The 24,207-nt window shown below is 42.9% G+C and overlaps 1 protein-coding gene across 1 annotated transcript in view; it reads left to right on the top strand.

The window, feature by feature from the left end:
• AOAH (acyloxyacyl hydrolase (neutrophil)) overlaps window positions 1-24,207 on the top strand; it is a 54,055-nt gene that overhangs the window by 20,109 nt on the left and 9,739 nt on the right. Inside the window, exons 10-17 of the mRNA XM_009069647.1 lie at window positions 1,226-1,317; window positions 3,722-3,804; window positions 10,312-10,348; window positions 11,393-11,467; window positions 18,219-18,391; window positions 21,152-21,210; window positions 21,292-21,351; window positions 22,925-23,021. Of these exons, the coding sequence (XP_009067895.1) occupies window positions 1,226-1,317; window positions 3,722-3,804; window positions 10,312-10,348; window positions 11,393-11,467; window positions 18,219-18,391; window positions 21,152-21,210; window positions 21,292-21,351; window positions 22,925-23,021 (676 nt within the window). The remainder of the gene's footprint in view (window positions 1-1,225; window positions 1,318-3,721; window positions 3,805-10,311; window positions 10,349-11,392; window positions 11,468-18,218; window positions 18,392-21,151; window positions 21,211-21,291; window positions 21,352-22,924; window positions 23,022-24,207) is intronic.

Here is a 24,207-nt window from a genome sequence, read left to right as displayed (position 1 = left end):
TCTTACAGCCAAAACCCATGGCATATACTCAACCCATATACTCAAGCACAGCTCCCATTCACCTAAACTATAATTTTCTGGGAATGAAGACTTGGTGGGGACCACAAGATTTAGCTCTTCTGTGGCTTCTCAGTTACCTCTAACCCTCCTGGATAAAGAATTACCTACGTGCTTGTTGTTTATAGCAGTGAGGTCTTGAAGAAACCCCACAATTGCTTGAAGAGAAAATGAAGCTAATAAATTTTATGGATTAAATCAGCCTGTAAGTTCTATGATTTTATGTTTTGACCTTCTTTTGGTTATTACCTTTTTCATCAGCAGTTTTTCCCGTATGAGCATACTGGATTTATACATTTGTCTTTGCGAGCACACCCCCGACTAGGAGAAGCTGAAAATTTACTTCATGTTCTCATCCTTCTGAGGTGGCACAATTTATCAAGGCTATTTTTCTAACCTTTCATGATTTTTGGGACATTCAGGAATCAAAGTGGAAAAGAACAGGGCCCTGTGTTTTGAATGTACAGCTTGCATTTGTGGAGAGGCTTTCACAGAGGCAGTCACTTACAAAAAGGCATTAGGGACTAATATTGGCAAAAGCAGAGAAGGGTAAAGGACGCATCTATTTGCATAGGAAGTTTGTGTCAGACAGTGTGTTTTTCTCCCTGAGCTCTGTCATGCTCAGGGGCCTTTCTGACTCTGTTGCTTTAGTGCAATCACCAAAATTTGCAGTGAGGACTAGGCAGAGGTTTTTAGGGGATCAGATGTTTGAAGCTCATGCTGTTGGAGAGGACAGGGGAGCTTTGAGTGAATTTGACATTATACTTCTGCCATATGCTCTGGGGACATCACGTTGTCATCTCTTCCTGTGACCAAGGTGGACCCACCTTTGGACACAACAGATGTTGAAGCAAATAGCTTCTGCCTTGGTGGTTTGCACCTGCAGTATGGGCTCCACATCAGTAGTTTTGGACTCCTCCAGAACTGAAGAGTGTCAGGAGTTGTGATTCAAATATCTCTTCTGCTTTTACTTTCTCCATCTCTTGATATGCCTGTCTTACAAAAGTCACCTTTTTTAAGTATATGTGTACATAATTACTGCTACTAGCTGTAGTTGCAGTTGCTGTTGTCTGGCTAATGCTCAGGCTAAGAAGTATTCAAATTTGCTAAAAGGACTTTTTTGTCTGTGAGTGTGAAACTGTGTTGACTAAAAAAAATTCTCTTTCAGAAATCATTTGCTAATCTCCCAATGGCTTTCAGTGATGAGCTTGACTGGCCCCAGTTCTCAGAGATCACTGGATTTCTGAATTCCACCATCGGGTAAGCCAACAAACAGGGTGGCCAAGTCATAACAAGTTTCAAGGTCCCTCAAAGCACAACAACAAAAACCCACAAAACAGTACTCGAAAGGCAAGATAAAAATGCTATTCAGCTCTGTTTCTGTGCTTTCTAAAATCAAGATCGACACTGGATCTAGGGATTTTAAAAAATACTTTAAATATCTAACCAAGTCTTCCTGAAATTCTGGGTAGGTTTTAGAGCCAGTCAAATTGTAATTTAGAAGGAGAAAAACATCAAAGAAATAAAAAATAAACTCACAGTTTACAAAATTCTGGGAAAGAGAGAAGAGGATCATTGCTGAAACTTGTAGAAATCAGCATTTCCCTTTTCTTAATGTTTCTAATCTTTCCCTCTTCCTCATGGTTCCTTTTTGCTGGTGTAACAGTGGAATAAATGGTAACCCCAGGGTCATTTCATAGTGTTCCTTTTGGGAGAAAAAATCCTTCTCCCTCCCACCCCTTGTTTTTGTTTTTAACACATTTACAGGGAAATAGCAAAAGAAGAAGTTGAAAGAGTCTGTGACCTAATTCACTGTGTAAGTTTGGCTCATGTGGATGGGGAAGGTTTCAGGGATAGATGAAAAAAAAAAGAAAGCTTTGCCAGAAGTGGAGGAAAATAAAGTCCAAACACAAAACACCTTGAAATGCTTAGTCTCTTAACTGTGAAGTTAAAAAAAGTTTTATTAATCTGTCTGGCCAGCATGAAGATGCCTTTGAATCCTGCCAGAGCTGTAGGATACAATCATCAACAGTGCCTTGTCTGACCTGAGTGTCAGATACTTTTTATTTTATGTGTCTAAGATAGGTCAGGATGCCAAATCAAGCATGAGTCAAGCCTAAAGAGGCTCTCTACCAACAGAATTTAAAAAATTGGCAGAATATATTCTTTTCCAGGAAAAATATCTGTTGCACCATACACTTGTACTTTTTTGCTTCCTTTTTTCTCCCTATGCAAACTCCCAGCTCCCAGCCTCAGCTACATTCACTGCTTTAAGGCAGTTTACTATTTGACAAGCCAACAAGGAAGATCTATTCAGCCTCCTCTTTCAGAGCCGTAGCAAAAGTGACCTTTATAAAGCTATTACAGTGTCCAGCTACTCAATACACTTTGAGTGTACATAGTCTGGGCTCCAAAGCATCTGAAGTTCACAAGTGATCAGAGCTTATCATTGACCCTGAAGTTGTCGGTGATGAGGCTTGGTCCAGTGCTCAGTTTTTAATCTCTTTTTTAATCCCTTCCATGTCTGGAATTAAAAAAAAACAAACAAAAAACAAAAAACACAACAACAACCAACTAAACAACTGTATGGGACTTCAAGGCATCTTTAAGAGAAGTAGCTCAAAATCCCCTGCCACAATGACTAAGTGTGATGGAGACCAGCTGGCAATGTGCAGTGGGAGGTTCCCAGTTACTCTGAGCCTACCCAAATAGAGAGATAAACTGGTGCGGTCGATAACCATCTTTCTTACCCCCTGTTGGGTGATCAGGGACACTGCTTTTTATCCAATCTCCTCTGAGTGAGAAGATATGTTTGCTTTTGTTTGTTTTCCTGCCTGCTGTGCTGAAAACCAATGATCTCGGGCATTTCTTGCATAGCCCATTGCATGGTGACTGGCTGATGTCACCTCTATGCAGGTAGTTAGCTCTTGTTGCTAGTTTAAAACTTGTAATTGTCTTCTTATTCTCTGCATTATCCAAGCTGATTGTTCTTAAGCCATGATATTTAAGTTACTTGGTTTCTTTGGTCTGTCAGTTCAAAGACAAAATCAGCAGCCAGATAGAGATGACCATGCACTCATGGCTGGGAGCACAGTCTCCTCATCAACCTTTGTGCAGTTACCCTTTTCATTTGCTTTCTCATTTTTCTCAAGAGTGCAATGTAAAGGACAGAACTACTCACAATCAAGCATTACCTGTTTTCAGATGAATCTGTCCAAGACTTATGGCATTGGGAAATGATTGCCCTGCCAATATTTCTTCTCTTTTACTTACTGTTCCATAACAACCAATTGAAAAGTCAAGTAGTGAACAATCAGCGGGATTGTGTTGATAAATGATGTATAACAAAAAGGTTTTTAAACACCTTATCTGAAAGACCAGGATAAAAGCATCCTGGATGGAACAATGTCAAAGAAACTCTCCATCGATTTATAGTTTCTCAGAAGATATCTTGGCTTCATTTTAGGCCACCCTGTTCAAGATTAAAAAGATTTATGGCCACAAAAAAAAAAAAAAAAAAAAGAGAGATGGTGAACTAGAAGTATATACATAGCTGGGATGCAGAGTTATTCAGAGATGAGGACATACTTAATTTTTAGTATCAGCTGTATTTTCATCAGTATCATATGAGTTTAGCAGTTTACATCTTCTCAATTTATTTCAGAGGCTGGACAGACTCTCTGTACCTACGTTTACGCAGGAGAAATCGCTGCAATCACAGAGACTTACAGAACATTTCACAAAACGGTATGTTAACATTTTTCACTTTTTGTTGTGGTTTTTTTTAACATTACTAGTGCTGATACATGATGCTGCATTAATGAACATCTCTCCGAAACAAAGAGAAACCCCTTCCTAATTGCATGCATGTCTTATAGAAAAATAGGGAATAGCACTTATTTAACGCAGTACCTTTTCCTCTGGCTCTGAGCAGGAAGGTGTGTGGCTTGATCCCTTTTATCCCCTCATTATGAATCTCCACTGGGTTAAAACCAGCGTACCCCACTGTAACTTTGTGGAGGCTTTTTTGACTATGGCCAAAAGAGGGGATTTAGAGGGATGTCACTAGCAGTGATGGAGCTAAAAAGGCTGCCCTTCATCTCCTCCAGAGGCTGTGGCATGGTGTCCACTTTCTTGCACCCCCCTGCTCTGTACTCCTGCAGGGAATGTTGAGAGGGCCCTACATTGCACCCCACAGCAGCACAGAGGACTCATGGAGCTGCCACACCATAGGCACAGAAAACAGTCATCAATCTTATAGCAAAGGTGTCCATGACATCCTGAGATGTCCTTCGGTGACCAACAATCAGAGGTTCTCCTGCAAAACTGGGGAGGTCAGGTGCAGGCATCTTAACGTGTTCTTAGGACTGATTTTGAATAAATAATCAAGGACACACAGGTAAACCAAAATTGGCACAAAACCGAACATCTTCTTCCTATGAAATAACATATATATATATGCATATAAATATGCAGTAGACCTGAGCTACCTAGAATTAAGGAAAGTGTCTTGCATGGTACTTCAGCATGCACTGAAGAAGAGGAAGGTTAGTACACGAAATAAGAGGTGGATAGAGAACCAGCTAAGCAGGGAAGAGCAGTGGGTTTGAGAGAGAAGCTGTGTCCTTCATGCATCTCTCCTGAGGCTAATGATGCTTAACATTGGGAGTAGTGGTCTTAGAGAAAAGACCAAGGTGTATTCTTGATGGCTTCTGTGAATCATGCAAAATTGCAATGTATTAACCATCCTGGAGCAATCTACATCCTTACACAGGAACAATTTAGATGAGCTTGGCAACAGCAGTGACAGCAATTGCAGCAAATACCATTGTACAAGATAAAGACCTCAGAGCTAATAACAAGACTCTTGTCTGTAAACTAGTGGATCCTCATGCAGAGGTGGTGAAGAGAGAGAGACATTGGAGTGCATGGGGGAATTTCAAGGAACAGCTGGGAGTGCAGAATAGAGCTAGTAAGAAACTAAGGAGGTTGCAAGATGCATCACACACAGCATTTTCTCTAGAGATAGCCCTTCCTCATTGAAGTCACTGATAAGACCTCAGAATTTGGTCTCCTTTGCGTAGGGAGGACTGAGTTCGGTGGGAATCAATATAGAGAAAGGCTTTGGGGAGGATTAGGGTAATGGAGATTTCTGAAGGGATGTTAACACACCTTGGCATTTGAGCAAAACAAAAATTTGAATCTTTTTGAGGCATAAGCACCACAGAGTAGGAAGAATGGTTTAAACTGAAGGATAATTCTGGTACAATAACATGGGTTTTCGTTAATCCTACCTCTGTTTGGAGGGGAAATTTAAAAGAAGGTTACTATCAAGGAATGAAAACCTAGAATAGACCTCAAAACAGAGGAATGAGAACAAGGAAGAAACCCTGAGTTGTTTCAAGATACAATTTGATTTAATTTGCCAAAGGGGTTGTGTGAACAGATGACAGTAATCTCCATTATAAATTGAGGTTTATAATGTTAGCTTTTTTGTCTTGGATTAGATGATGTCCCAAACAGCAGGTTTAAAAGACACTTGATTATGCTGTGATTATCACATTGTATTTCTGTTGTATTTAATTAATTTTCATGCTTCAGAAAACTGGCTGCAGAAGCTTGGGAAAATTTATTCTCCTTGGATAGATAATTTGGCTATATGGGATGCTATTCCACTCCAGCAGATGAGTCATATCAGCTGCAAGTGAGGAGCACTGCTGCCCTTAGAGCTACTTAGAAACTTGATAAAAACTTGGGACTTCCTGCAAGATTTAGGATCAGAAAAGGTCTGCCCCACCCCCCCATCTCTGACAGAGATCTTACCAGGTAGAAGAGGTTGCCCAGACAGGCAGCATAATGTAAGGATCACTTCCAGGCTCAGGTGGGTATTTTCACCTTAAAAATTGCCATCTGGTGCCATCACCAATGCCACTGGCAATGCCTCTCATATGTGGTCCTCCTTCACATGGCACACATGATGCTCCTGAGGCTTTAGGGCTTCTATACAACTCTTTCACAATGTGTTTGGTGTCATTGTTCGAGTTCTTCTGACTTTCTTGCCTGTAAGTTGCACAGTAGCAGAGTTGATGGCTCTTGTCACTGCAGTCCTCCAGGTGTGCTCTTTGGTGAAAGAATAAAAAAAGGGCCAAACTAGATGGCCATGGATGACTAGGTGTTGATGGGTTTTCCCATTTATATCTAGTTCATCTCAGTCCCCAATATCCTAATTACCTTGTTCTGCTCTCTTTACATTAATGGGAGTTGTACCTTTTGTGTTTCCTTTTCCCAATTCCCTCATAGACTACGTTTTTTAAAGAAAATAATCTCTCACTGTGTGCATCATTTCTTTTTCTCTCCATGTATCTCCTTTCCACTTACATTAGAGACCTGCAGGATATAAAATGGGATAAGCCTGTGTCAGGGCAAAAGACTCTGAAGAAAATTGAGAAGGGAATTTTAAAAAGGGAAAAATTACAAGTCAGAGAAAAATCCCAGGATATCTTCCCTTGGTATCTGCTCTTAATCATCACACTGACACTGCATTGTAAAGGTTCACTTTTATTGCCTCCTTTGGCGTAATAGTTTCCCTGAATGGGAGGATTTTAATAGCCACTCTGAGTGTCAATAGAGCAAAAAGCTGGTCACCAGCCTGACCTAGCCCCACCTGGGGCAACTAAACCTTCATCTGAAAATGATGGTTCACAGCCCCACATGTATGCAATGACAGGATGAGCCACTAGAGATGCAGATCTGGTGGGGGAGTTGTGCAGCCAAGAGCTAGAGCCCAGGGATAGCAAGCCAAGCCAGGGGCCAAGAACATTGCTCCTCTCCAGGCCCCCTACAAAAATACCCGTGCTGTGTCAGAACTCAACGAGGAGGGACTTTCCCCCATGGCCCTACTCAGGACATGCATCTTCACCCTGGATAAAAGCTTTCCCAACCTCTGTGCTAGTAGGATTTCTGTCTTCCCTTTCTTAAAAAAAATTCCCATTATTCCCTGGAGATGGTGGACCTTTCCTTCTTCTGCAGCTGGCTGTGGGGCATGGTGCTCAGCCAGGATCATGGAGGGTGTCCTTCAGCTGTCTGTGTATGTTATCCATGAACCATGATTATGTTCACATTAGAATTGCTGACATTCATTTTGAGTGTCCTGTTTTCCTCACCAGGCACCCCACAAAATGATTGGTATATGAGATGTAGGTTAATAATTCATAACAAATCTGTTCTACTGTTGCACAATGAGCACCTCAGAGTCATAATCAATGTTTTCCATCAAAGTGGCTTGCTGAACAGTTTTCTGCACATAATTTTTATTGGTTCATTATTTTCAGTATGGTTTTGGTGTGTTGCCTTCCAGCAGCTTCACACAGGTTTGTAATCTCTGTGCCATTTCTGGTTTTTGACTGGGTGAGTGGGATCTTCAGGTGTGAGGGCTGGGCATGAATGCTCAGGTGTGGAGTTAGAAAGTTCTAAATATTCTCCAGCACTTGTTGAAGATCCTTTGTTTTGATAGAAACATCCAGACAGTGAAATCAGTTGCTAGAATATAAAAAAAAAAAAGTTAGATAAACACAGGAAAAGTGAATACCCTCAGAATTTCTAAATAATTACAGGACAATCTTACATTTGTCATCCATGTTTTGCATGAGATACTTGGATAATGTAGGCTATTATAAAACATGGGTATTGTATGCTCATTTACCTTTTGTAGTCTGATCTGTCTCTTTGAGGTTCTTACCTTTGACCAGAAGGACTAGGCCATAACATGTGCAATGGCTTACTGAGCCGTCGAGCACCAGTTAGCTCACATTGGCTCCAAAACCAGTTAAGATCTCATGATTCTTAATTTTTTTCATCATCTCCCTTGGGAATTCTAGTCCACCTGGAGTTCATTTGGGGAAAACCAGAGACATTTGTCTTTGCACCATTTTATTTCCAATTGCTTTTACAACATAAGGGAGCAAAAGATTAGAAGTCAACAAGTCGTTCTTGTCCACCCAGCACTTTTGGTGCTATCTGGGCTCAGGCTATTTTGGTGCACATTAGTGTTGCTCCTTGACAGCCATGCCAGGTTTAAGAAAATAAAGAAGTGCATCTCAAGTATTTCAAGGTTCATGAAATTTGGTGCTGCTCACGATCAGAAGCAAACCCAACCTTGATTCCTCAACCAAAATGAAAAAAATCCCAATGGTCTGAACATGTTTGGAAAGCAACAGAGAGGGAAGCAGGAGAGATACAGGGGTAGTTTCCAGGACATTCAACAGTGTATCTGTTCTGCCTCATCTCTTTTCTCTTTCAAATGTTTTCATCACAGATTGCATCCTGTATCACAAAAGCTTCCTTGAGGGCTCAGTTTAAGCATGTAACTGTTTTCTAAAGAACCCCTTCATTGTCTTGATGTTTTGATTTGTAACTGTGCTAATGCTTTCCACAGAGCTGCTTATAACTCCCTATGCTTGTGGAGGTAATATATACCCAAGAACAGCTTATTGCTTTTTTGTAGATACATTTTTAATTTCTAGAGATCCCACTATTTTATTTGTGCTGGAACTGTGGCCCCAGTCCAGGGAACCATGTGGCACAATGGCTTTAACAGAGGGTGTTGAACTCTAGAGGAAAGAAGGGTTATTAAACAGAAAAAAAAATCCACTGTTGGTAGCTATGTTCCAAGCCATATTTCCTCAGGATTTTGTGGGGCTCTTATCCTGCTGAGAAGAGCTTCTCAACAGAAAAACTGGATTTTGAATGGATCAGCAACCCTCAGGAGAGAAGTCACAGACAGATATATTCATTTTTAGCTTGGAAGAACTGGATTATTTAAAACATAAAGGATTCCTTGATATATGCGGTTGGCATCACTGTGAGTGATGATAACAAAGGCACTTCTATTAAAATGCAAAGTGTATTATTGCTACCTTAGGGGTTTATCTCTTAGATCTTTCCCCTATACCAGTCCAGCAGGGATTTAATGATGTTCTGTCCACAAGTTTCCCACCCAAGAGCTGCAGGGAGGACAGGATTTGCTCCTCAAAGCAAGCTTCAGAAGCACAGTGCAGAAAAGAGACAAGAGAGGCCAGGGAAGACTTGAGCTGAGAATAGACTGAGTGTAATGCAAGAGGGGAAGGAGCAAGGAAAGAGGAGACAGTGAAAATAATGCAAAATAAAAGAAAGTACTACCTGTAGAGCCTGCTTGTCTGAAGTTTACGTTTCTGTACATTGCTGTGAGGTGAGCTTCTTGCAGTCACGGCCCTTGAACAAAGCACAAAGTCTATTTTGGCTCCTTGTTTGCTATCACTCTTACACTGCAAGTCATGGAGTTTGAGTTGTGTGCTGGGGATGGTTGGGATCTATATGCATAGCCTTTAAAGACCTGCTAGTAAGTTTAATGCATAAACGTTTTACTAAATGGGAATGCTTTTCTCATTCAAGACATAAATGAAAATCACAGATGCTTACTGATGCACAGGTGTAGCCAGCCAGCTCTTTTCCTCAAGGACAAAAGATTTGCATCCAACCCTTTGGGTGAATTGCCACTGAAATGCAGAGCTTCTTAGGATGGGTGCAGCTGGTCTAATACTATTTTTTGTAAGCCTGACACTTGTGAGGAGAGCCACACAGACACTCAAGCATTGTTGTCTACAGCAATTTAAGGTGCTTTTCAGTATCTTTCCCACCTCCAGCTGTCTCTCCAGAAGTGCACATTCTCTCACACATCCTGTTATTTATCTGTCAGCCCTGCTGCAGGTGTCCTGGATACTCTGGGATGTCAAAAATGGCACTTGATGCCTATGTTTAGGACCTGAATCACTCCCAATGTGGCATAGCTGTGAGACGCTTACTCTCTCAGAAGAGTGAGAACAGTTCCCTTTGCAATTTATAGGGAAAGTTAAAAGTAGATCAACTGTTGACAAGTCAGGTTGGCTGGTTTACAAGAGACTACTATGTTTAACAGATGGAAAGAAGCTGCCAGATCTGGATTAAAAGCCAGATCCAAACAATCCAGCAATTAAACGTATTTGATTTTCTACAGTCTGATATGTGGGACTCAGGAAAGAGGCAGCAGGTCCCTGGATGTAGCTTTACTTCTTAGTGCCAGCACCCAGAAAGGCTACAGAGATGACTTGTTGTTCCATTATTTATTTTCAATGCTTCTACATTCTTGGAAATATCAATGAATTTGGGGTTTGCAATTTGTTTTGTTTGTCACTATAACAATGTTGTACTATTTCTCTTATTCCCACTACATGTGACCAGGTGGCTCTTCAGGAAACCTCCTCTATTTAATAAAAAGGTGAGTATTTAATGGGATTCAAATGCTAAATCAGGTTACAGAATCATTGATAGAGTCCTACTTCTTTGAAAGAAACAAGCTCTCTAAGGAATGTATTATCTGTAGATAATAATACAATATAAAAATATCTGTGTTCTAAGAAGCATAGATTTCCTTGACCTCTGTGCTCTGAAGTAGTGACTGTTTATTCTCTGGTATAAACATTTGTCAACAAAAGCTGTTTTCAGGTGTGGATGTCACTATCTCTACAGCCTTCAACGTGACTTAGTTAAGCCAATGGAGCTTTTCCAGTGATTTTAGGGAAGAGACTAAGCCTTTCCATAAATCTGTGCTTTGTGGCCTAACAGTGTATAGCAACATAGATGGACGTGGGTAGGTGGACTCTTATCTCCATATGAATATAACTGAGTAGCTACTGAATAGTGAGAGGCAGCAACTCTCTTTTTCATCTGAATTTATGTGGGCTGTGGGTCAGTTGGGTTTGATTTAGTTTGCTTGATGCTGATATAGTTCATATCCTAAGGGATTTATTGTTCTCTCCTCTGGAAAAAGGAGTAATGAATCCTTGCCCTCCAGCACTGAGCTTCAAACCACATCCTGATTTGATCTTGATTTCAATGCTACACACAGACTTAGCTGTCAGCCAAACATAGTCTTCCTCTCCCATCTCTGATTAAAAACTTTCCATCTTGATTCATGTCTTTCAAATTGAAACTACTTGATTTGGCTTCTGAATAATATAAAAAGATAGAAAGTCAGGAGGAAAAACAGTGAAAAAGACAAGTCCACAGGGGGCAAAAGGAAGACGTGAAAAAAACTGTTTTCAAGATACTTTACTAAAATATATAAAATTATAGTGAAAAAAAACCCAACAACTCAACAGAAAAAAACCCCACCCTTTCCCAAACATAGGAGCATAGTCATCTGAGCACTGGCCATATCCAACCAGGCTACTTCCAAATGTCATCTCACACAAGCATAGTGTGTCATTCAGACACTGTTAGCTAATTTTCCTATTAATATAGCTGCATATTTATCTTTTAGCTTGGCCAGAAATCAGCTGTTGGACAATCCAGCCATAGTTATCTATGCTACAATTGGGAATGATGTCTGCAATGGGTAAGGTGTAAACTAAATGAACATTTATAGTCACATAATTTTGACTTCTTTAGAGCACCTTAGAGACTGCTTGGACATTTGTGTCTCATTGTGATGCACTTGTCTATGATGGCATTTGTCTTTGCTGTTGGTCTGTCGTTCCTTCTTAATTGTCTGCTGAAAATACTGGTTATTGCATTACCTGCATTTGTCTTCCTTTCTTTCTTTTATAAAACAGTGACCAATGGCATGCCTGAAGTAATTATTTCTAACTTAGGAGAGAAAATGAATAACAAAAAGAACAGGAGGGAGAAGAAAAGGTTTAAAAGCATGTATATCCATCTTACCCAGTGTGTCACCTCCTGTCAGGAAGGAGAGCATGACTGATTTATCATTTCTGAACAATGACAACATAGTCCCCTGTCGAGGTGTGTTTTCACCCTGCCTCTGCTGCACGCTGCCTGCAGTTTTTGCTGTGGTCTCCTGATGAGGTGTTTTGTCTTTGTGGCTTTATTCACGTCATAAGCTCTGCAGGAGAATGAACTGAAGCTTTCAAAACTAATAGTCCTGGCATTACCCATTAGCAATGCTCATGGGGATGCCAGGAGGTCCCTAGTTGGATACTTCCTTTCCTCCCAGAGGTGAGAAGGCAGAAAATGCCTTGTAACCAGGCCAATGCACAGCACATCTGTACTGCAGTTTTGGTTTTGCAGGGGGTCTGAGTGCTGTTGCTAGCGTAACATTGTTTTCACTGTGATCATTCAGTTTTTCTTGTAAGTGGAAGAAATAAATCTGACTTATGCAGAGACTTTCAAAACACTCATTTTACTAAATGTCACATGCTCAGCTAAGTCTCCTTCCAAAGGCTTTGAAAAGTCTCACCTGCAGGTTGTATAATGAAGTTGAAGCTATTATGCAGGCTGTCAGACTTGGCCATTGAAATATCCTGGGTTTAGCATCCTAAAACTTTGCTTAACAGGAAGTTCATGGGTTGAAACTTTGCTCATCAGGTGTTGTGCTCCAGATGAGGATGACCAAAAGCCAGGCAGGGCTTTCCCTGACACTGCAGCACCCAGCAGCCCTCAGCCAGGGCAGAAGTGGAACCACAGGGGCCACCTTTTAGGTCCTTCCCTGGCATCACTGTCACACTAGCCATGTGCAGGCAGCACACAGAAATAACCTGGTGCTCGTGGTCTCTCTGCACACCTGCCCGGAGTTGCCATATCTGCCCTTAGCATCCCCCTCCTGTTAGGAGAAGGAGACTGCCTGAGTGGGAAAAGAGTGACAGGCCTCCTGCTACTTGCTGGCAAGACTGTCCTGGGGATCTGTTTACTGAAAAGCTTATGGAAGTATCATTATATCCACCCCAGGATGACAAAGCCCCCTCCACTCACCCCCTCACCCCACCTCCCAAAAAAGAACAAAGCACCTTCTCTGAAGTCTGGGTTCTGCCATGGAGACTTTCAAGGTGGTTTCTCCCAGGCTTGCCCCAGGCTCTGTCGTGCACATATTTACATATTTCAATTCTGCTGTTTCACTGCCTTTTCTAAAAGCAGCTTTTTTTCCTTTGTTTTATTCTTTACTCTGGAGATTATTCCTTTTGCTTGCCCTTTCTAACACTGCTTTCTACTATTGCCTGAAGTAAGAAGAAATTTTCCAGGAATTTAAACCATTTGACCTTGCCTCCACTTTTTGTATATCCTAAAACCTTCCAGAACAGTATTTATTACTTACTTGAAATTCTGCTGTCTTTTATCCCAGCATCTATTACCTGGCAGAGACACTTTTGTCTGGTCAAATTCTCACTACTGTTTTCTAACTGTTTTCTTCCAAAACATTTGCAGCATTAAAAGAGGTTATCAGGCTGTAGTGATCCCTGTGACTCCAGCAAGGAAAGATGTTGCATCTTCTGTAGCAACGTGCTGTTTCCATCGAGAGGGATGTAGTGGAGAGAGATTTTTTCAGTGTCCAGTCACTGCAGGTGTAGCTAACCTGGCTCTGATGTACCTACTGAGGTTATGGAGGATGCAGAGCATCCAATGGGCTTGACTTCAAACCTAGGGCTTGACAAATAAAAACCACTTCAAGGACAGCTTTAAACTGCAGTAATAGAGCCTTTCTGGCCTTATCTTGTGTTTTATTGTCAAAAGAGAGGAGTGTGCTGAGCACACTGGAGACATAGCTCTTAGCCAAAGGATTGTTCAATTGTATTTCATCCCATGCAAAGACTGGGGCAATAATCTGGATGTTTGCAAAGGCAAAAGATAATGAAATTGGCAGCCTGTGTTACACATCCGCAGTAGTCTCCACACGGCAGTGTCCAAATGGGGGGGGCGGTGTTTAGAAAAATAAAGACAGATGGCAATGTTATCTCTCAGCCCACTGAGGTGTAAATATGGGACACAGAGACCTAGAACAAAAAAAATCAGGCAAGAAAATAATGGGCACCAGAAGTCTCAAATGCTGTACAATTACTGCACATATTAGATGCTTTTGGGGTAAGGCACCATTTCTCCAGCCTCTCCTTTGCAGCTCTGCAGTTATGGAACCTTCAACAAACAGAAAGGTGACAGCAGCAAAGTGAGTTGAGCAGGCACTCACTGGGAAAGGAACTCGTACAAAGTGGCACCCGTGCCAACAAGAGCATAATGGCAACCTTATTGTAAGGCTATTGTCACCAAAGAGCAGCTGCACCCCTGCAGCCCTAAAAGCAGTACATGAGTGGGCAGCACCTCTATCCCTCATGCTCTGGGCATACCACCCCTTTGCAGCAAGCTGGAGCTGAACTGCACTATGAATCTAGCTCTGCGTGTCTGTGCACGTGCCATGTGTGAGTGTGTGCATGTGGCATGCTTGCATCCCAGCTGGCCCTGTGTGCCAGGGGCCCAAACCCTGGGCAGGCTGCAGCATGTGGCTGGAAAACAGATGTATTGCTGATACATTGGATGGGGAGGTATTTATTTGGGGTGGGGTTACGAGGAGGGAGAACTGCTGCCCTGCAGGATGTGGCAGACCCGGTGCACAAACACCATGCAGAAGGTGGGTGGAGAGCTGTGTTTGGACTATGCCAGACCCTATTACAAGGGACTGGAGGAGGTCTCTGTGACAGAGGAGAGCTGGAAAAGTTTAGCACAGATTGCATGAGGCTGTCTGGTCCATCTGTGCTATATGTGTGCCCATGGTTTTAGGACATCCAGGAGCTGTGTCCATGTCCATGGATCTTACTGTGTATTTGTGTATTGTGGGAGTCAGGGAGTGCTCCCTAAAATATCCAGATCCAATGCAGCAAGAATCCTAAGGTTAAAGTCTGTTTGCTATGCTCTGATACAATGAACCATGGCCAACATCAGGTGGGCAGAAGCTCTCACGGGCTCCTGCCCCACAGGGGGACCTGGTGAAGGTACCACAACAGGCCTGGCTGCTCACCCAGGCACCTTGAAGTCCTTACGGCAGAGCCCAGATACAACATGCCTACAAAACAGCTTTCTTCTGGTTGGGTTTTAATTTCATAGCCTGGCACAGAAAGGAAATGTGAAGAAATTTACTGAAATACCTGCATGACTTCAGCAGAGAATGATGAGAGAAAGTGAAATCATGAATGTCATATAAATTTTGGCTCACACTGACATGTTTACTTGTGGTAGAGTCCTTACAACAGAGCAGTATTTTGAAATCAAGTGCTGCAACACCTGTAGACGAAATGAAGTAATTTCAGGGCAAAGCCACAGTCTTATCTCAAAAGTACCTTGCTTGGGTGGCTGTCACAAGGATAAACCTGAATCTTAATGTTTTTCAGTTCTGCCTAACCAGAAAGTCTCAAATGCTTCAGCAGCACATACTGCATTAAGATGAATTTCTGGGCCCAGGGAACTCCAATTATTAATATTTCTTGTGCAAAATGCAGCTCACCAAAGAATCCCAAATCCTTATTAGGGAACATGGTTCTCCCCCACAGGACTCAGCACCCACTTCCCCCATCCAAGCACAAACATATCTAATGCCTCGAGACAGAACAACACTTTGGAAAGCTTCTACCTCTACAGTGTTCACTGACAAAGAATCTGACCCAATTTCCCAGGAGCTTGCTTGGCAGTGCAAGCATTGAATCTTCCCTTCTCTTACGCTTGGGAAGCCATGAAAGAAAGTAAAGGACTTTCTATGGAAAGGACCTGCGTGGAGCCTCCTGCCTGCTTTTTTTACAAGCCCACAAGGAGATAATGTGGGAACCACTAAAACAGTGAGAGTGCACATTAGGGCAACCTTCCTGCTTGGAAGAACACCCCCTGTCTTGCTTGAGCAACACGATCAGCTCCTCAGCAGGTGCTGAGCCTTTATCTCTGAATGCTTTGGTCTAGCTGAGCTACACCATTAAAGCAGGACCAAAGCTGTCATGAGAGCCTGCTTCCCAAGGTGCTTGGTCCATGCCATGCATGGTCACAGATGCTGATGTGCTCCAAATCTTGCCTGCTGCTGCTGCTATGACCCCTGCTGCTATGTCTGGGGGCTCTTATAAGAGCTTGTGTTGCAAATGGATGTCTTTCTTGCCTTTCCCAACTCAAAAACAGACAATTTATGGTCTACTCTGTGTGCCTCAATGGAGCCTTGGCCAACCTGGAGCTGCCTGATGTTTGTGAAAACACACAATGGTGTCCTTTCCTTCTCACTGACTCTTTGTTCTGAGAGGGGGCAATGGGACATCTCCAGACAAAAAGAGAATTTTACCCAGAGCAGGTCCTGCTCTGCCTCCCAGGTGTTGCTGGAATGGGATCTCACAGAGCTGTAACAGAGGCCCATGGATCTTCTCTTGGTAGGATGGGACAGCCTCCTCAAGGCTGTATTCATCCACTTGCTCTCAGCCCTTGTTACAGACATGTGCACCATGAGAGTGTGGTGACAGCTCTCAGAGGGAGAGTGGGTGAACACTTTTTCTGTAATAAAGTGGTTGTCTTAATAACACAACTAGAGCTGTGCTCTCTAGGCAGCCTGGGGTGGTTTTGCTTGTTTGTTTTTCTTGTTGAAATTAAAATGTATTTCAACTTCAGGATTTTATTTTCTCCACTCCCCCTCCTGCAAGTCTTGCAGCTAAATGCAAGATGGGAAAGATAAGCCTGAGACTGGAACTTGGCTTGAAGAGGTTCAAGCCTGACAGTGAGCCACAAAACATCAGCATTCAGTCCATGTGGAACACTGACATAGCTCCTGTACCCCAATGAACATTTCTGAGGACTGTTTTAGTCTTAAATATCTCCTCTCTGCATGCTTACATGTTTGTCCAGACCCCTTGCTGGTCTCCCACCCTCCTGCAGACCTCCTGTAAGAGGTGTAGGACACATGAGAGACAAAGCTACCTTAGCTATTTCTACCTTGCATAATCAAAGAGCATGTTGAATGTAAGCTACACACAGCAATCCATCGGAAAAAGTCCTCCTTTCACCCAGCTGTAGGGCATCCTGCACCCTAAAGCTGTGTGTGTGGAGCTGCACTGTTTCCCCTAGTTCAGAGCAGAGCCATGGAGGCTCTTAACCAGGTGCAGCAGCATCCTGCATCTCCTTAGGGCAGATCCTTTTCTTGCTGAAACTTGAGGTCAGCAATAGATCAGTCAAACAACTGTTGCAGAGTTTGGCAGGTACACCAAGGGCAGTATCTCTGCAGTCACCAAAAGCAGCATGGACTTTTAAGGACTACAGCTCAGCACGTTTCTGGGTTTCTATCAAGGGATTTAAGCTGCTTTGCAACAGCTACAGTCAGGTGCTAGCGTTACCAAAGTAGGTTTACATGGATTTTCAACACCACAGGAAATGTGTTCATAGTCTGCTTAATGGCTCTGATTCAACTCTCTGCACTGTAAGTAAAGACAAATTAATTTGCAAACTATAGAATAATTCCAGTAGGAGACCTAAGGCTTTTTTTCTTTATGAAGGCATGCTGGACCTGGCTAGGATAGAGTAAATTTTCTTCGTAACAACTCCTACGGTGCTGTGGTTTAGATTTTGACCAAAACAATGCTGATAACACAATAATTTTTAGCTGTTGCTGAGTGGTGTTTGCACAAAGTTGGGGCCTTCTCTGTTTCTCACTCTGCCCTTCCACTGACTAGATTGGGGGTGCACAAGAGGCTGGGAGGGGTCACAAACAGGAAAATGACCCAAACTGACTGAAGGGATAGTCACTGCCATGTAGCATCATGCGTAGCAATGAAAAGGAGGAGAGGGCAATTTTAGGAGCCTTAACCATCTTTTGCTCAGCAACTGGCTGGGTATTGGTCTACCCATCGTGGATGATGAGGGACTGTCCTTGCATCACTTCTTTTGCTTGCTTTCTCTCTTCTTATGTTTCTCCTTCATTTATTGAACAATAACTGGTTTGTTTTGGTGGTTTTTTTTACCTTGACCCTTAAGTTTTCTTGCTTTAACTCTCCTTTTCTTCTTCCCCTGACTGACTGAGGGTGGGGGAGAAGTGAGTGAGCAACTGTGTGATGCTTAGCTGCCCACTGGGGTTAACCCATGACAGGAGGCTACTCTATGAAAAAGGGATGCATGTCTGCTTTTAGCAGAGAGAAGGATTACACCAAGGGAGGGAGGATTCTATATTCCATCTGATTTGGCCATAACAATGAGAGACTAAAACACATCGCATCGTTTTTATAAGGTTTTATTTATCTGACTTAATGTGGAAGAGCAGCAGAAAAAGAAAATACCACTGTTTCAAGTGCCTTTTGGGGGGCACAGTATTACTTGACACAATGTCCTATTGGCATCCTCTTCTTCTGTAGGAACCGTGACACACTGGCCCACATGACTACACCCAAAGAAATGCTCTCCAACGTGGTGCAAGCTCTGCGATACCTGGATTCCCGTCTTCCAAACGGCAGCCACGTGATTTTAACAGGCTTGGTAGATGGACGCTTCCTCTGGGATAACCTGTATGACAGATACCATCCTCTAGGTAAATATGAGGTGTTGTGGGGTTCCTCCTGGTTATCTGCCTGCTTATGTTGCCTTCTCACCCAAAATAATTCATGGATCTATCGACAATTTCAAGCAAACCTGACAGAGTGGAGGAGGTCTGAGAAATATGAGCCAGATATTGGCTATGCAGCAGAAGTAGGAAAGACAGCTCTTACCATCCACAGTGCAGGACAGGGCAGACCCCTGTCCTGTCTGGTTCCCCCACCAGCCAGACCTACTCAGCTCCAAACCATGCTCAACACAAGCTGTGCATGTGGAAACAAGCTGTTCTACCTCAGCCTTGGCCCAGACTTGTGGCCGGCTTGCCTGCACTTCATCCTGGTTGTTGTTACAGGTGGAGCCAGACATTTACTTAACACCCTCACTCACTGGCTGACAGATGGTGTGGTGAAACTGGATGTGGCCCAGGACAGAAGATTAAGTCACGGGGTTGCAAAAGACTGATTATATAGAGATAAATAAATTATATACAGAAAAATAAATTTTCCACCAGTCCTGGATGCCTGCTACATCCTACGCTACCTACAGGTGTGACTATTGAAACCTCATACCATGTGCAGGCGTGTTTTGTGGCATTCCCTCAGAGTGTTTTTGCTGCAAAGTGCTTTGGGGCATTTTTTCCAGAGATTTGGAGGTTGCCTTTGGCAGCCTGTCATCTCAGGGCATGAATCAAACTGTATATCTGACCATTAACAGACCACTTGCTCCTTGGCTTCATCCTGTGCCAAGCAGTAAGGAGAAATATCATCTCGGGGAGGTGCATTCATTTGCACTGAAGTGTGGCATCCATCCGTGGTTAGTCTGATAGCTGTGTCTCTAAGGTCAGCGTGGCACATTTCCCTGAGGATGTGGAAAGTTGTGGGGTAGGGAAGCTTGAAAGCTGGTTGCAGAACCCCTTCTCTACAGGTTCATACCACCCCTCAGTGGATAAAGAATGTGAAACACTTTACACAGGTAACAAAGGAAGTTTTTATGCAAACAGCAATAAATAAGTCCCCTGATCTCTAGTCAAGGGTGTGTACAAGGAACCACCGTGGGCATTCTGCGGCTAAATTTTAGACCAAAAGCATGTAGTTATTGGTATTTGAGTAAAGGAATCTCTTTTGCATCTTTAGCAAGCAGGAAGTTGTTTTCATCTTAGTTCTCATAAGCCAAGAGAGAGAAGCTAAATCACATCATTAAAATGGTAGATTACAACTTCAGATGATTTTGGCAACCACTGGGTAATATAGCTTTTAGCAGACTCTGTGCTGTGGTTTCCCCAAGGTTGCCCAATCATTGCCATCACCACATCTTCCTCATTTCTATTCCTGATACCTTGTTACATTTTTCTCTAATAAACACTATACTACTACCAATGAAAAAAAAAAAAAGTAAATAAGAAAAAAAGAAAAATCTGGCCCCTTTCAGGGCAGGGAGGACCTGTGATAATTATTTTTTAGTCACATAAACCCACTTCTTTCCTTGAGTGCATGTTTATCACAGGGAGGGTTCTTCTACCAGATATCTAACTGTCAGAGACAACACATAGCATTTTTTGGCATCAGCCAAATCAGGCTGATGATTAACTATAGGACCAGGTGGAAATTTTTCGCAGGGGCTGATTTGCCTTAGAGGGACCCAATTAATCCTAAGCAACACATTTTGCACCAAAGGATCCTTTCTGGCAGATCCTCTGACAGGCTGTGAGCACATTTCCCCACTTGACTGCCAGTCAGGCATGACCAGATATCTGTCTGGCTTTCTGCAAATCCCTGGTCCCCCTGACAGTCCATCCCAGGGCCTGATGCTTCAGGCTACAGAGGTCTGGTACATCCCCAATATCCAGCAGAGACACTAGACCCTAGATCTTTGAACTCCCCATCTTTTGCTCCCTGGGCAGCTGATACTGCTGGTGGGTGATGGGCAGCTGTGAGTTAGGCAGGAATCACATCTGTATCAGAGAGCCACTGCAAAGGAACCTGAGGAGCCCATTTCACTTGTGCGAGATCATACTTTGCAGTTCTTAAAACAACAATAAAAATTTCATATTTCAGCACCACAAAAATAACAAAGCCTGACAGAATGATTGTTGCACTACAAACTCAGACAACTGAGTGGCCATTTAATTTGCTTCTTGATTGTAGCTATCAAAGAAGCAAAAAGGTCAAGAAAATGGATCATTGTCTTCGCAAGCCAGGCTATCGCATAGCACAATGAATTTTGGGGAATGTCAGCTGGGTGTTTGACTTGGTGCTTGAATTTGCTCACCCACACAAGCATATCCACTTCCCTCCTTGACAGCAAAATTGTTTCTCCCTTGTAAGGCTAACCTCTGTGAGGAAAATGTGAAATTCAAAGTGTATACAGGCACCTTTCAACTTTGCAAACCCTGCATTTCTTTGGTGGGTGAGAGACACGTTAATGTTTCAGTCACGCACTTCAGAGATTGGCATAGGTTGTGATGACTAACCTCACATGCAAGACAAATCACTTGTGAAAGGCAGGACAGGGATGTGGGAGAAGCAAAAGCAGCTCTACATGCCTGGGGACACAGGCACCTTAGCAGAAAGGATGCATTGGTGACACCTCTATTGCACTGTGGCTATGGTTGTGGGAGGGTAACCTGAGGGTAGGGTGGAGCTCCTGGGGTACCTCTCCCCACCAAAGGGTGTAGTGCACAGGAATGCACAGACCTGCAAAATAAAGTTACATTTGGCCATCAGGCACATGAAGTTTCCCTCTCTGTGCTTTGCAGGGCAACTGAACAGGGATATCACATACAGTCAACTTTATTCTTTCCTCGACTGCCTCCAGGTAAGGTCTTCAGCTGTAGCTTACAACACCCCCTTTTCCTCTTGGCCCTCTTCTAAAGCCCCTCTCTCCATGCCTGCCCAGGTGAGCCCCTGCAGTGGCTGGCTGACCCCCAACGAGACTCTCAGGAATTTGACTTCAGAGGTAAGTCTCTTAACCATCACCTTCTTGCACAGACACTCTTCCAGTTTGTCCCTGTGTCTGAGGATATAAACCCAATTATCTCAAAGGCAAGACATCAGCACACTTTTCTCTTCTAAAGACTAGGAGATGTGGAAACATCTGTACCCATCCTTTCAAATGCTTCTCAGGCTCTGGGATGCACCATGCTCAAGTTAAGGGATTCATAAAGATATTCCTGCTACAATCTCTCAGCTGCCCAAATTTATTCTCAAGGGATGTGATCTCCTCGAGACAAAACTGTTCAGGTTCATGTTCTTTAAGAAGAAAACGTACCTGATAAGAAAGAAAAGGCTTGTGAAGCAAGTAGCTGTTGATATGACAAGCCAGCAGCATAGATTTCGCTGGCAGCAGGAGCAGGTCCTGAGAGCAAGAGCCTTACCCTGTTTTCATTTGGGATTTGTGCTAATCCTCCTCAGACGCTTTTACTGTGGACTTAATCACCAGATGGTGTGACCAGGGAGCATCCAGAGTCAGTGCAGGAATGGGAACAGACAGAACAGAGATGTCTTAAAACTCACCCTAAAAATCTGGCTGCATAATTGAATGACACATAACATCAACCACTTATTCTTTTATGGTGCAAGCTGATTTTTAACCCCAGCAATTCCCTGCAGCCATGTGAAAGAGCCAGTAAACAAATATCAAAGGCGTCATCTCTGTGTATATATGTATCAATGTTTGCATTCACTAAACAACAAAATATAGCCTTAATTTCACCAAGGTTTACATATGTATTTCATTTTAGGCCCTGTCCCTCTTGACTTCAGAGATTGCAGTTAAGCACATTCCTAAATCTTTGCAGGATTGTAGCTTATATATTCGCACCAACAATACAGAATATAGAGTACATGTAACTTCTGTCCATGAACAATGCATATGTCTGCAGGGTATGAATTAATCTTCTTTCTGAGCCCCTGTCTGAAACTAATTGTCTATGTTATTATCCAAACTGCACAATTTAAATATTTAGGAGATCCTGATCTCTGTTATGGCTGTAGAAATTACACTGGATGTATCAGTTAGGCAGACGCTCAATGGAGGCAATTTACTCTGCTGAAAGCAAGGGCAGAATTTGGTCTGGATAGATAAGCATTAGCATCCACAACACAGTAGCAGGAAAGATAATGGAAAAGAGAACATTTTTCATGTAGAAAAGTTTTGGGTTTCTTTAAGAGGAATGAAGATGACTGGGCTGCCACTCACAATAGGCCTCCAAACCAAAGGAATTCAGAATATTTATATCAGTGTAGGGACACTACTATAAGATGTCTTCCATAAAACAACCATATGCTGTGATAAACTTAGGAAACCAGCTGAAGCCTCAGTGCAACCTGCAAGGATGTGTTGCATGGTAAGTTGGGTAACCAAGCCAGCTTACGTTATGATGAAGATTCCCATTTCACCTTCTTTCCCTCAGCTAATATGACACCATTAGCTTTCAAATTCCTGGCTACACATCGGTGACAAAAGCTGAATCCATGCAAAGCAGCATGAATAGCAATGAATCATCATTAAATCACTTGTTTTTTTGCAGAGAGCATTACAACTTTCCAATGTCCTGAAAGAAATAGCGAGATCTGAGAAATTTGCCAACTTTGATATTTTCTACATGGATTTCCCACTGAAACAAAGTAAGTAGCTTTTTTCCTATGTTTCTCACAAAGTATTTAGACAACTGCTGGGCTGCTAATATGCTCTTTATGTTTTAGCTCTGTACTGGGAGAAAGGCAGAATAACCAGCCAGGCTAGATGACCCTGCTGGCAGGGCTGTGGCCAAGGGGGACCCCTTAATGTCATCTCCTGGCTTCCCTGATTGGGATAACCATGGACCTTTGCCAAGACAAGACCCCAACACCAGCCTGGAGAGCACAACCTCTCCACTGCTTCCAGCTGCCAACACCCTCAACCCCAGTGATGCACAGCACACTGGCCACTTTCTATTCAGTGCCAAGGTGACAGGGACAGCAGATGTGCTTCTGCTAAATATGCCTCCTGCTTGTCACTGCAGCTTCTCAGGCTGATGAAGAAAAAAAAGAAATCTCAAACCTATGTTGGTCCATAAGATTTGGTTTTATTTTTGATCATTGCTTTTATAGTGGGTCATCCAGGCTGGAGATGCATACCTGCAACAGTGAAGGTAGTCTCCTTGAGCTGTAGTTTACTGTATCACTGACTGGGCTTCATGCTGCCTCCTCTGAGAGGAGCAGTGCCTCAGGGAGAACTTTTATCAGCCATTTTCCTGCCTGAATAACACAGCCACCCTCTTAACTCATGGTTCTCAAAAGCAGAAGCACCTCTCCCAGGAATAACTAGCTTCTTACCTATAGTTCTTTAAACACCTACATACTACTCTAACTTTTGACTTGAAGAGCTTACAAAACTTGTCCTTCTGTGATCTTTAGTGACATTAGGTAAGCACATTACCTAAATCATATTCTTCTGCAACTGACACTTTAAAATTACTAAAAGAACTAGGAAATTTTCCTTGTTACCATGAGTGTGAGTGGGCAGTGTTCCTGTGGGGCTGAGGACAGACACCTGGCTCTGGATCCCTCTCAGCTCCACTTCCCTTGCAAGATGCACATGGGTCCAGCTTCTTTAGTGACATTAGGTAAGCACATTACCTAAATCATATTCTTCTGCAACTGACACTTTAAAATTACTAAAAGAACTAGGAAATTTTCCTTGTTACCATGAGTGTGAGTGGGCAGTGTTCCTGTGGGGCTGAGGACAGACACCTGGCTCTGGATCCCTCTCAGCTCCACTTCCCTTGCAAGATGCACATGGGTCCAGCTTGAGGCATAACCAGATTCATCA

Source organism: Acanthisitta chloris, unplaced genomic scaffold (genome assembly GCF_000695815.1).
Source record: "Acanthisitta chloris isolate BGI_N310 unplaced genomic scaffold, ASM69581v1 scaffold15532, whole genome shotgun sequence".
NCBI classification, from domain to species: Eukaryota; Metazoa; Chordata; class Aves; order Passeriformes; family Acanthisittidae; genus Acanthisitta; species Acanthisitta chloris.
The sequence above is the reverse complement of the archived record's forward strand: the minus strand, read 5'-3'. Positions and strand labels throughout refer to the sequence as shown.